Source organism: Amphiprion ocellaris, chromosome 8 (genome assembly GCF_022539595.1).
Source record: "Amphiprion ocellaris isolate individual 3 ecotype Okinawa chromosome 8, ASM2253959v1, whole genome shotgun sequence".
In the NCBI taxonomy this organism is placed as follows: domain Eukaryota; kingdom Metazoa; phylum Chordata; class Actinopteri; family Pomacentridae; genus Amphiprion; species Amphiprion ocellaris.
Genome location: NC_072773.1, coordinates 34,875,256 through 34,887,777, shown reverse-complemented (window position 1 = coordinate 34,887,777; position 12,522 = coordinate 34,875,256). Strand labels below are relative to the sequence as shown.

General features: G+C 40.2%; 1 protein-coding gene across 2 annotated transcripts in view; it reads right to left on the bottom strand.

Moving 5' to 3' along the window:
• The window catches only part of LOC111579268 (thymocyte selection-associated high mobility group box protein TOX-like), an 83,470-nt gene extending 74,097 nt beyond the window's left edge, over positions 1-9,373 (bottom strand). For both annotated transcript variants that reach the window (XM_023286488.3, XM_023286490.3), the window contains exon 1: positions 8,759-9,373. In XM_023286488.3, coding sequence (XP_023142256.1) covers positions 8,759-8,863 — 105 coding nt within the window. In that variant the 5' untranslated portion in view covers positions 8,864-9,373. The remainder of the gene's footprint in view (positions 1-8,758) is intronic.
• Between the last annotated feature and the right edge of the window lie 3,149 nt (positions 9,374-12,522).

Sequence of the window (12,522 nt, the reverse complement as noted above, 5' to 3'; positions counted from 1 at the left end):
TGATGCTAAAGCAAAAAATTGGGAATTTTTTAACTTTAATTGCACCGAAAAGTTCTTTATGGCTTCCCCCTTCGAACCTACATGCATTAATATACAGTAGACGCTAGTCCAGGGGTGTCAAACATGCGGCTCGTGGGCCAAAACCGGCCCTCCAGAGGATTCAATCCGGCCTTCAGGACGACTTTGTAAAGTGTAAAAATTACAGAAAAGAAATTAACTGTAAATTGTAAATTTGTAAAACTGTACATTTAAAATCATTTCTAGATCATGACAAGTTGTTTTGATCATAAAGTAAAATACTAGATTGCTCATTGTTCTTTGGTCATTTTGTGCCTTGTTTTTATTTTTTTTGTCTGTCTTTTGTTGTTTCTCTCGTTTTTGTCGTTTTGTTTCTCGTTTTTGTCCTTTTATTTTTCCTTTTTGTCTCGCTTGTGTTTTTCTCTTATTTTTGTCATTTTGTGTTTCGCTTTATTTGTTGTTGTCTCGTTTTTGTTGTTTTGTGTCTTTTTTGGTCTCGCTTGTGTCATTTGTCTCTTTTTGGCGCTTTGTGTCTCATTTTTGTAATATTTTGTTGTTTTGATCATAAAGCAAAATACTATATCATTCAGTTCCAGAATGAACTATTTTTCTTAAGAAATTTCAGGTTGTTCATGAGGTTTTGTAAAAAGATAATTCCTTAAAAGTGAACACTTTCAGAATGTACTTTTTTGCTCGAAAACAAAGGAAATATTTGGAGTTGTCATTATTTATAGGCTGTTATGCTGTGATTTCACTACGGTCCACTTGAGATCAAATTGGGCAGAATGTGGCCCCTGAACTAAAATGAATTGACACCCCTGTTCTAGTCTGACTGCACAAAAACACATGCAGAGCAGGAGATACACACTGAGTGCAATCTTCAAGAATATCTAATGTAATATTAGTTGTCAGTTTTCCCATTAAAATGAGTTTATGTGTTTAAAAAATGGCATCAAACTGCCACAGAATATATAACATACTCAAAATTAGCTCCCATCAGCCAGCAACAACATTAAAATGCTGCTTACATTTTACTAGTTATATTAATCTGACAGTATATCATACGGCAGGATAATGGTATCAGGGGATATCTGCTATATTATGAGAACTTGAAGTACATATTGTTTATTGTTGCTGACACTTTTAGGCTAAATTTTTAATGTTTTACTAGAGAAAAGAACCTAAATGCTTGAATCCACCACTGCTGAGGTGCCAGCAACAGTGCAACAGTGCATACATACACATATACTCGCTTGGTTCACGTGGGTTGTGCCAGTAAGTGCTGCTTTAGGCTATGGTTTTTCACTACTGTCTACTGTGTTATTAACAATTCTATAAAAAGATCTGCTCAAGTTTCCCTTTCCTGTGTGTTAACAAGCCTTCTGAGCTGCTACGAGGTTGCTCAAGTCTAGTTAAGAGACAAACAAGAGTCCTCAATAGCATAACACCATATGTCATAATTTCCAAAATCCTAATTTTCTTTCCTCTGTTTGTTTTTCTTAGCGACATCACTCATCGGCGTGGCTCACGGCCAGCTTGGGACTAAATAGGTCGACAACACAAAGAGAGGGCCTCCAGCTTTCGCTAGCTTTCCCTCCCTGTTTCTCAAGCCACAAGTCTCCTCTAATCTCTCTACCTACTTTTTTCTTTTCTTTTTTAAACTTCTATATTGAGTATTTTCTCCTTCCATAACTCTGTAGCAACTTTACCCTCTTTCTGCTCTTTCCCATTACTTAAACCAAAGAAAATAGCGCTGAAAAAACTCAAACCGTGGCGTTACGACTGTACTTTCTGTCACACTTCGCTCTCTGCCCATTGTAAGCGATCATGGAGCTCATCATTAGCTCTCAAAGAGGGAAGAATGAGCCACAGTTTGATTACCTCGGTGGCTCTGTGGGCTCCCGCAGTCTGCTGACTGAATTGGACGCAGACGATTATAGCCTTGCTCAGGCAATTATATCTGCCTGCTAAATATGTCACAAATAATAAACACATGCTCCTGACAGACGAGGGACAAGAGGAGGCAGTCGCAGCTGGGAAAGTAGGGAAAGTAGGCAAATGCAGGATCATATGGATGTCACAAAGCTCTCATAGTCAGTAAATGCATGTCAGTGAATTCAAAGGCGCCATTGCTTGGATTTTAAGTCAAAGATCTGCTGGTGAGTGACAACCTCAAAGAACTAACATTCTAACTGATAATTTCACCTCCCAGGAGACGGATCCACACAGACGAGGCCTTTTTCTTCTTTTTTTTTTTTTTGTTGGACTCGGCATTTAAACTTTTCACTCAGGTTTCAGATGATCGCTGTCTGTGTTACCATATTGATCTGGGTTTGGGACCATTAACTGAACTTTCTCATAGGCACTGTCCCCGCAGACCACAATTCAAACACGCCGCTGACACCAGGCTGATAATATTTGTAAAGGATGTTCAGTGAAAACAAGGGAGGGAAAAGAGCCTTAAATCCCTGGCAAGGAACTTATATCATGGCCTATGGTGTTTGCACAGGACATACCTCAGGAAGCTGAGACAACTGGGAATGTTTGTCCAGCTTTCAGCCTCCTTCATGCATGCATGCATACAGTACATACATGCAGCACATACAGTACAGTACATACACACGGTACATATGTACATACATGCATTCAAATATATATACTGGGCATAGACACGGGCTGTAGATCATACATACATGCATACATTTATAAACGCATACATACAAACATGCTTCTTTTATGTATGTATTTTACCTTTTACATGCATGTTTGGTGTATATATATATGTGTATATATATATATATATATATATATATATATATATATATATATATATATATATATATATATATATATATATATATATATATATATGAATATGCATGAAAAATCTAATAAATAAAGCACTTACATGCATATTATGGTTTGACTGTTAATTATTTTCATTTATAAGAATACATATAATTAACTAATGATTAACAGGCTGGTTATTCCATTATTTCAGCCTGGAAAATGTCATAATAAATGTAATGGATGTGAGCAACATGTGCTCTCTGTCCCTCTCGACCCGCCGACCAGCAGCTGATGGGTCCCCCACATAAAGAGCCGGGTTCTGCTCAAGCTTTCTTCCCTGTTAAAAGGGAGTTTTTTTTCTTGCCACTGTCGCCTTGGGGCTGCTCTGGGGGTTCAGGCATATTCTGAAAAGCATCTTGAGACGATTTGACCTATAATTGGCGCTATATAAATTAAATTTAATTGAATTCAGTGTCATACTTAACATGCGGACACATATCTTAACGTGTGGACAGGAGCAGCTGGGAACTGAACTACCAACCCTGTGAATGGTGGACAACCCACTCCACCAGACAGGATCTAAAAGGTCCTATTTATAGTGATATAAACTATGACCAGAAGCAGAAAATGCTCAAGCAGCTAGAGAATTTTAAATAATCAATCAGTTTGTCGACAAATCATTGCCACTCCTGTCATTCTTGCACTGCTTTCCACTTATATTATTGTTGCTTTTTCAGCTGAAACAGCCTCTCGTTTAATAATTACAAACCTGCGCTGAACTCTGTCACCAATATAGATATATTGATAGATAGACGGCGCTGCCACCCTGCATTCCTTCCGAACATTTGCAGCCATTAACAAACATAATCAACATTTAACTAAACACCCAGGGGCCTACTCTGCAGCAGGTGCCGGATCGGATTCTTTTCCCTTTTCTTCTTCTGCAGTAAGAAATAAGAATGCCATCGCACTGCCCCATGGGAAGGCCCCGGCTGACTAATGTAAGCACACAACAGTGGGGCGGCTGGTCTTAATTATGGTAACAGACGCTGAGGGGGATGCACTGGTACCCACCGACGAGAAAGTAGCTCAGTACTGCCAGGGCCAATAATTAGCACATGGGTAGCCCCCCTTATCCCCACCACCATCACCACCACTACCACTACACACACTCATTCATACTGTCACCATTATAACCTGTATCAAACACAAACACTGCATTTAAAAGGCAAACAAAGAGAAAACAAGGCATTTACATGGGGAAAAGAGACGCATTTATGATCCCACATGGGGCTTGAGCACCATATTTCCCAAATAATCCAACAAGAAGATGTTTTCTCTTTACAGCTTTTCTAGATAAACAATAAAATATAACAATACGCTGATGCAATATCATCATATTAACACTGGGCTTTTCTCTCAGTAACGTTTTTGAGTGCAGTCACAGAAATGTTGGGTACATTATCCGTCACATATGTACATTTAACATATAATATGTGTATATATCCATATGTGAGTTCACTATGACATCTGTACATATGTATCAAACTGTAAATTCATCATGCCTTTTGCATTATCTTTATTATACCTTTATTATATCTGTACTTTAGCCTTTCTTTACCTTTGTAATTGCTTCTTCCAAGCCTCATCTGTATCCAGCTGCTGTAACATGTAAATTTCCCCACTGAGGGATCAATAAAGTTCATGTTATTGTGTCTTTCCTCTCATCAATATTTGTCTACATCCATGGGATCTGATCTCCAAAATGATCCAAAACAAAGTTGGAAAAACAACCCTGACACCTCGTTTCTGGTCGGGACTTCTCAGTCAGAGTCACCTACATCCAAAAATATCATAAGGCAAGAAACCTCAGTGCCATATATGACTCAACCGGTGTCAGAGCCAATTCCGTTTTTTTATTGAAATGATTTCAAATGCTTGGAATCCCTATTAAAATCTCCTCTGTGTGTGTCAGGGCAGGGAGAATATGATTTAGTGGCTGTTTCTGCTCTGCCCCTGCTCGCTGTGTGTCACCGGCCCTTACTGTGGTATGCATGGCCTTCCTCTGCACAGGGCTATGAAAGCAATTGTGATTGTGATTCCGTAGTCAGCAAAACGCTTGAATGGCCCCGAGTTAGCATGCGCCGGCACACACATACACTCACAGTGTCTCCATACTGGCCCACTGATTACTTCAACTCATCTGACTCTCACTCATCCTTTGATTCTCCCTTTCTGCTTCTCTGTCACATACCACAGAGTTTGTCATTAGCTAATACTGAAAACACCACTTAACATGAACATGCACTGCAGCAGGGAGCTGGTTAATTTGGTCAGCCAGGTTTAAGCATTTAAAACCACCCCTGTGTGTTTAGCCAAACGTAGCAATAAACATGCCCGCGTGTTTATTCAAGAGTTCGCATGATCAGTTGATGGGAACTCGCTGAATATGTTAATGCAAAGTAATCAAACCTTTGCACAGGCAGTCCTGTAATAAAAAATAAAAGTCAGATAAGGCATTCAAATGGAGCGCATCATTCCCCGGCTTATCTGAGGCAGAGGAGACCACCAACTAACAAAGCCAGCTCTTCAGTCATGCTCTATCTAAGCAGATATCAGTTGTTGGGAGGATATATGAGCTGGGTGGGGTCTGAGTGTATAAACACAGGCCCTACTCTCTCTGCACTCTATGCTCTCTATGCTATACTGTAGGCAGCACCTCACCCAGCAGCAGCAGCAGCAGCACTGTTTGATTAAGGTATTCAAATAAAGGAGCAGACACTGTGTTCCCATTTCACAGAGCAAACTCAAAGTGCAGGACAAACGCATAGCCACGGTGCAATTACAGCTGGACATGTTGTAGATGTATCTGTTTACTTTCAATGCTCACTACATCACATAAACTGTAAATGTGTACAGCATTTGCACAGCGTATATTTATATATAAAGATACTATACATGTGCATTGCAGCCTTTAAGGCGACTGACTTGGTACAGTTTCATATCAACATCAGTGCACAAAGCTACACCGTATAATGGTGTTATTTGGTGTGATTTCTCATGAGTCGTGGGAGTGCACCACAGTAATAAGACAGTCACACTCACAGTGAAATAAAGTGAGTATTGAGAGTACTGAGGTAGACATCTTCAGCATTATTTATGGATCTTTCTGAATCACCTCAATCTGCACTTCAAGTACCTTTTCTGCTCATTTTATGCATCTCCTTTTTGTCGCATTCCTACCTTTTTATCCGTGCAGTATGTCTCAGAAAATACAGCCTCAAAGCAAAAAACCCATTTGGCTAACAGAGGGCTAATTGATGATAAGTGTCGGAGCAAAAGTTCACATTTCCCTCCTGCAAGTTGTCTCTGTTGATGATGGACAGCACTGCAGAAGTAATGCAGCTGATTTATGAAGTGATCAGAGTAATAAGGTGCAAAAGAAACAAAGAATATATCCAGAAGTGGCAGAAATCTAACATGCAGATGAACAATTCTGAATGAAACATGCTCCAAATGAACAGTGTGACACAGGCTGGAACAGCAGCACGTGCTCCCTGGAAGTCACATAAACTTACTAATTACTCATACTGGGTTTTTGCGTTCATGCTCAGCATCCGAAGTGAGTCAGTAGCACGAGCAATAGCTTCACACATAAACACACTGTAAAGCTAAAATGCAAACACATGCTCGTTTTATCCAATTAAACTTGTGTGTGACTCAGATTAACACCGTTAATTTCACAGTATTAAAAGGAGACGTGTTTTCTCAGACTGGAAATTGCTTCTCTTTTTTTTCCTTCTTTTTCTTTTTTGTAAATACCAGGAGCAGCCAAAGAGGAATAATGATGCTAAATCTCATCTGGTCTCTTCTTTTTATTCAAATTATTTTGAGTCTTTTCCAATTATATTATCCCCACTGAATATACTGGAGCTAAACTGGGAGCCAACAAAATCCACCAACAATTTCATCTACAAACCAAAATATCTGCATGAATATGCAAAGTGTGCCCTTCTAAACAATTGACCTCAATGCTATGATTAGCCTTTTGCCTCCCTGCAGCTTTACAGAAAGAGACCTGGGCAGAATTTGAACCTCAATAAAACCAAGACTGTCAGGGATGATTAGCAGCAGGCAGATCTGACTCGTAGATACAGTCGACTACGTAACAAGTCAGACGTCTGTTTCACGCCACAGTCAGTCTGATGAGCATTTTTGAAGGGAGGAACTTGACCTTGTGCACCGTGACGGCAGGACACCCAGCGATCCCTGCTGGCCTCGGCCTCATTTGCATCGCTAGTGAACGTAGTTAGTGTTACACGAGTGACACTGAGCAAATTCAACTCCCCCTTTGTGGAAAAGAAAGTGAAGATAGCAGGGTGGATTTCAATAATTCAAAATGAGCACTTGTAATTTTGAGGGCTGCCACACTTTCTGTATCACTGACAGCACTTGGTGTCACTTTCTCCCTGGTAAAAGCTTCTTTATATCACTTAATATCTGGTGGCTTTGTTTCCAGGATTCGTGCAGTGTGTGGATATCAGCATATTCTTGGGATTATCCGCGTGGAGGATGATCCTAATTCATCTGACCTACAAAAAAAGATCGCCTGTGCAGAGGAACACAGTTATATGAGCCCATTTGTGTCACAGGTGCCCGATCAGTAAATGTTTCGACCTTATTCCATGAGTGATCGGGGCGGTAAATAAAACCCACTGATTTATCTGTTCCTTCTTTTGCAGTCAAACCCAAATAAAGATTATCGCGGCACTATTTTTAAGACCTGAGATGATGTTTTTCGGTTGATTACTGGAATGTTCCGTTCAGTTAGAGATTTTCCATTAGCCCACACAGTAACAGACAAAACATCCCCAACTGTCTCTGGTATGATTCCTCTCATTATCATACCTGAAAGCTGCCTTTTATCCGAGAAGGAAAGAAAGAAAGAACTCCAATTCATCTTTATGTCACACTAACTACAGCAGCAGGTCCTGAGCGTGATGATTTGCAGTATTCCGACCAAGGTAAGAGAAGACAACAAACTCGAATTCAGGTGCTGCAGATGGTTGAGATGCTGTCAACACTAGCGGAATTTGTGTTAATTCAACTGTTGAGAATGGTTTTCCCACATTTCCACAAGGGATTTGGTATTCATTAGTACTTTTCTTATGATTGTATCTTCCTCTGTGGTGTTGTAATCTCCTACATTTAGATTTCTGCTTATTTTTTTACAGGAAGATATGCACTAGTTGTTACTGACTGATTTTATGTAGTTGGAAAACCTGCAAAATAGGCCTTAATGTTCTTTTAAATGCCACCTGTGCTCCTTCAGTGCAGGTCAGAAGCCAAAAGTCAAAACTAAAAGAAAAAAAAGTGATACTTGTACCAGGCAGACTCTGGTTTCTCGTTACAAAGTAATTAACAGTACATTACTGGCACACATCCATTTAATCGTTCAGCTCCCAGCGGAAAACCATGTCGGCTATAAGAAATCATTGAGAGGGAAGATAATGTTGGATCAGAGAGCAGATCGGGGCAGTATGGATCCTATACAGCCCCTGGTATTCCACACCGGGTGGGACGCTTAATGCCAGCTTTGTGAAAAAAAAAAATAACACAACTGCAGGGAAATAGCATAATGACTACTCTAGCTGGAGAAACAAGAAAAAAAAGTTGTCTAAGACATTTTTTATCAGCGGGAAAATGGAAATACTGCACGCTTTAGTGTAAAGTATCATCACTAATTCTCTCTAATTTAAAAGCAGCCCATCCTGGTGCAGGTCACTTTATCTGCTGACACTTGACATTTTTTGGTGTGCGTTTGGAGCAAGTGAGCCCATGTGGATAAAACGCATCCAAAAACATGCGTATGCGTAAAAACGCTGCAGGCTGTATATATGTACAGAGAGAGACAGACAGACAGGTGAGAGCACATCGGAGAGTTATTTACCTTGTTCGAGTGATAATAGTCCAACGAGCTCAGACAACTTGGATCAGTAGGTAGGGAGCATGAACCCACATTTGCCGGGGGCGCAGGATAAAATCTCACGTCCATCTCAGGCTCTGCGAGACTGAAGGCATGAAATCACTTTCTGCGTCTTGAACTCACTATTGTCTCAGCAGAAATGAAAAAACAAAACAAAACACAAAGGACCCAAAAAAAAAAGAAAAAGAAAAAAACAAGCGGGTGAGTTGGACTCGGTTCACTCTTCCCCTCACATCCGTTCGCGGCCGAACTTCGGCACCAAACTCTGGTGATGCGCAGTCCCTCCTCAGAGCCCCGCACCAGGATGCGAAACACTCACTCACTCAAAACGCACGAGTGGAAACGCATTGAAAAACGCACGTGTTGGCAAAACAATGCAAAAGCTTCCAACTTAGATCCTGCCTTATGAGATATTATGTATTTTTTGTGAGCAGCCCCATAAATCTGCAGCTTCTGTTTCCCCCCAACTGCGCTCTCAGGACTCCATACAGGCTTTGTTATGGAGGTGCATATTCTTGCATTGGTTCCAGTACAGAAGTGGTTGGACTTCCCTCTGCCATGCGACCTCTGCCGATAATAAACGGGAAAGAGGAACGGAGGGAGAAGGGGGAGGGGAGATTGGTGGCTGCCTTGGCAACCGCTCTCCTTTCTGCAACTGCGCGCTCCTGATTAGCTGGAAATGTAGTAGTGTGCACGGCCGTGCATTATAAAGCGCACTCTGCTTCCATCAGTGCCTTCATAAAGGCTTCCATTTGGGTTTGTCTATTGTGCCAAGGCGGATGGGAGGAGGATTGTTTTTTAAACACAGTATTCTTAGTATTATTCACAGTATTATCTTGTAGTTCGAGCGTGTTTTTGTGTATTTTTATTTTGTCATTTGCTCTCGGCTTCAGATTGTAAAGCTCCCCAAGCAACTTTGTAATTTGTGATACTGGGACATATAAATGAAAAATTTGAAATGTGATTTTCCACAGTTCAAATCTGCAAAAAATTCACTTGGATGGACTTCTGTGCTCTAATGCCTATGAGTAACTATTCCACTTCTTCTAAAACCAGGTGTTTCATGGAGCTGAATCAGTTTTAGGTCAGTAATAACAGATTTATTACAACAACCGCGATGCTTTTGCGCCACTGGTGCTCCTATTCAAAGTTTTAATGCAAAAAAAAACTCAACTAAAACTCTAAATCGTGGACAGCAGTGCAGACTTGTAAACCGCACACACTTTGTGAAAGTGTACGACACGCTGTGCTCAGGGTGGAATATGTACAAGGGGGTTTAATCTTGTATTGCCATACAGTTGCAAATGTGTGTGGAGGAGAAGCCGGGGCTGAGAGAGCCGCCTCTGACAGCTCACTGAATGTGATGGATAGCACACCCTTGCCCTGTGATGTGCATGCACATTTGATGTTGAAATGGCCTATCCATGGGACCATTGTCTTTCAATCATGTCAAGGCAAAGTACAGAACAGAGCACATTTTCTGCTGCCTGGCGTTATTACTATGCCACAGTTTACAGCACAATCCATACAGCCTCTGCCTGCACAGAAACCACTCTCCTGATGCTGCTGTTTGGAGAAAAAAAACTCCTTTTTCCAGTTTTTAAGAATGCATCTGCATTAAAATAGTGAAAATATAGACTCTTGATGAGTGTTTAATAGTGTCGCAGACAGGCTCTCATTAGGTGGATGTGAATAAAGGAACATGTGATACAAAGAAGGGTACAATTGTTTTCACACAAACCGTGACAGCAGCATCTGCCCACTCCTGAACTTCTTATGTCCCCTAACCTTTTAGAAATTCAAAAAGCTGGTCATTCTTTCTGCAGGCCTATTATGTTACGCTCTTTATTTTACAGTGCGGGCCCTCGCTGCTAGGCACGTCCTGCCACTCTCCCCGGCTCCGGCGCTCGGAGGGTTAACCACATGGCTCGGTGCCATGGCTTCATGGGAATGGAATGTGGAGTGCTGTGTGTGCAGGGCTCCTTTCCCAGCATCCCTCACTGCCCAGGCGCATGCTAATGATCAGTATTATTGAAGCACAATTGATGGGCTAGCAACCAAACAAGAGAAACTAATTACTACTAAGGCTTTATTGTCCTTTAATTACTGAAGCTCTTTGGCAATTAGTGCTGCACAAAGACGCAGCCCTACTTTAATCTCAAATAAAAAATGTGATGCAGATGAAAAAATTTGGAAGATGAAAGGTAGATAAGATAATTTGGCTTTCGGAGCGATCCGCAGAAGTGATGCCTGATTTGAGTAAAGCGTGGGACAACAAAAGAAATTGCTGAGGGCTGCGCTAATTTAAACTGAAAATCATCTCAGAACAGATTCGATGTGTGATATTTCTACGACCTTGGACAACTAAATCCAAAAACCACCCCAAAAAAAGCAAAACACTGAAAACCTCTTAGCGGTGAAAAGCAGACACTCCAGCATGTGATGTCAATGAATGACTTAAGCAACTGCCATCATAAACAATAATATCTTCAGTGACTGTTTCACACCCATTTGAGGCTGTTTTCACACTCCTGGCAAACAGAGGAGCAGTGAAAACACACTATATAGCAGGAGTGTCAAACTTATCTTAGTTCAGGGGCCATATTCAGCCCAGTTTGACTCCAGTGACCAGTAAAATCACAGCATAATAACCTATAAAGAACCACAACTCCAAATGTTTCCTTTGTTTTAGTGCAAAAAAGTACAATCTGAAAAGTGTTCACATTTAAGGAATTATCTTTTTACAAAACATTATGAACAACCTGAAATTTCTGAAGAAAAATAGATTGAATTTTAACAACATTATGCCTCATTTTGTCATGTACACATTACAACCTACAGATAACAGTGTATCTATAAAGGCACAAAACATTTAGTCATCTATATCTGTAGTATCTGGAACTGAATGACATAGTATTTTACTTTAAAAATGTCAAAAAACAACAAAAACAAGACAAAATATTACAAAAATGAGACACAAAACAACAAAAGCGAGAAACAAAGTGACAAAAAATGAGACAAATGACATGAAACAAAACAAGAGACAAGAAAGTTGCAAAGTGACAAAAAATGGACAGAACGTTAAACAAAATGACAAAAATTATACACAAAACAATAAAGCAAAACACAAAATGACAAAAATGAGACAAAAAACACGAGAGACAAAATGGAAACACAGAATTACAAAAAAAGGAGAAACAAAACGACAAAAACGTGAGGCAAACTATAAAAATCAGACAAAAAGATTTTTTTAAAAAACAACAAAAACACGACAAAAATTACAAAAATGAGACCCAAAATGACAAGAACAATGAGCAATAAAGTATTTTACTTTATGATCAAAACAACTTGTCATGGTCTAGAAATTATTTTAAATTTACAGTTTTACCGATTTACAATCTGCAGTTAATGTCTTCTCTGTAATTTTTACACTGTGAGGGCCGGATTGGACCCTCTGGAGGGCCGCTTTTGGCCCGCAGGCCGCATGTTTGACACCCCTGCTATATAGCATTTATAGTGACTGCACCGACCCTCTGCATTCACTTCAAACTTTCCACACTTCTGAAACTATCATGACCTTTTTAAACGTCATTAGTCTGGATTTATGCATCATTAAAGCGGCTTCAAAATCACCGTACAACACAGAGTAGCTCGCAGCCACATGTGTCCATGAGAGCCTCCACTAATTTATCCCAGCATTTATAAACAATTAAGTCACACATTTGCAC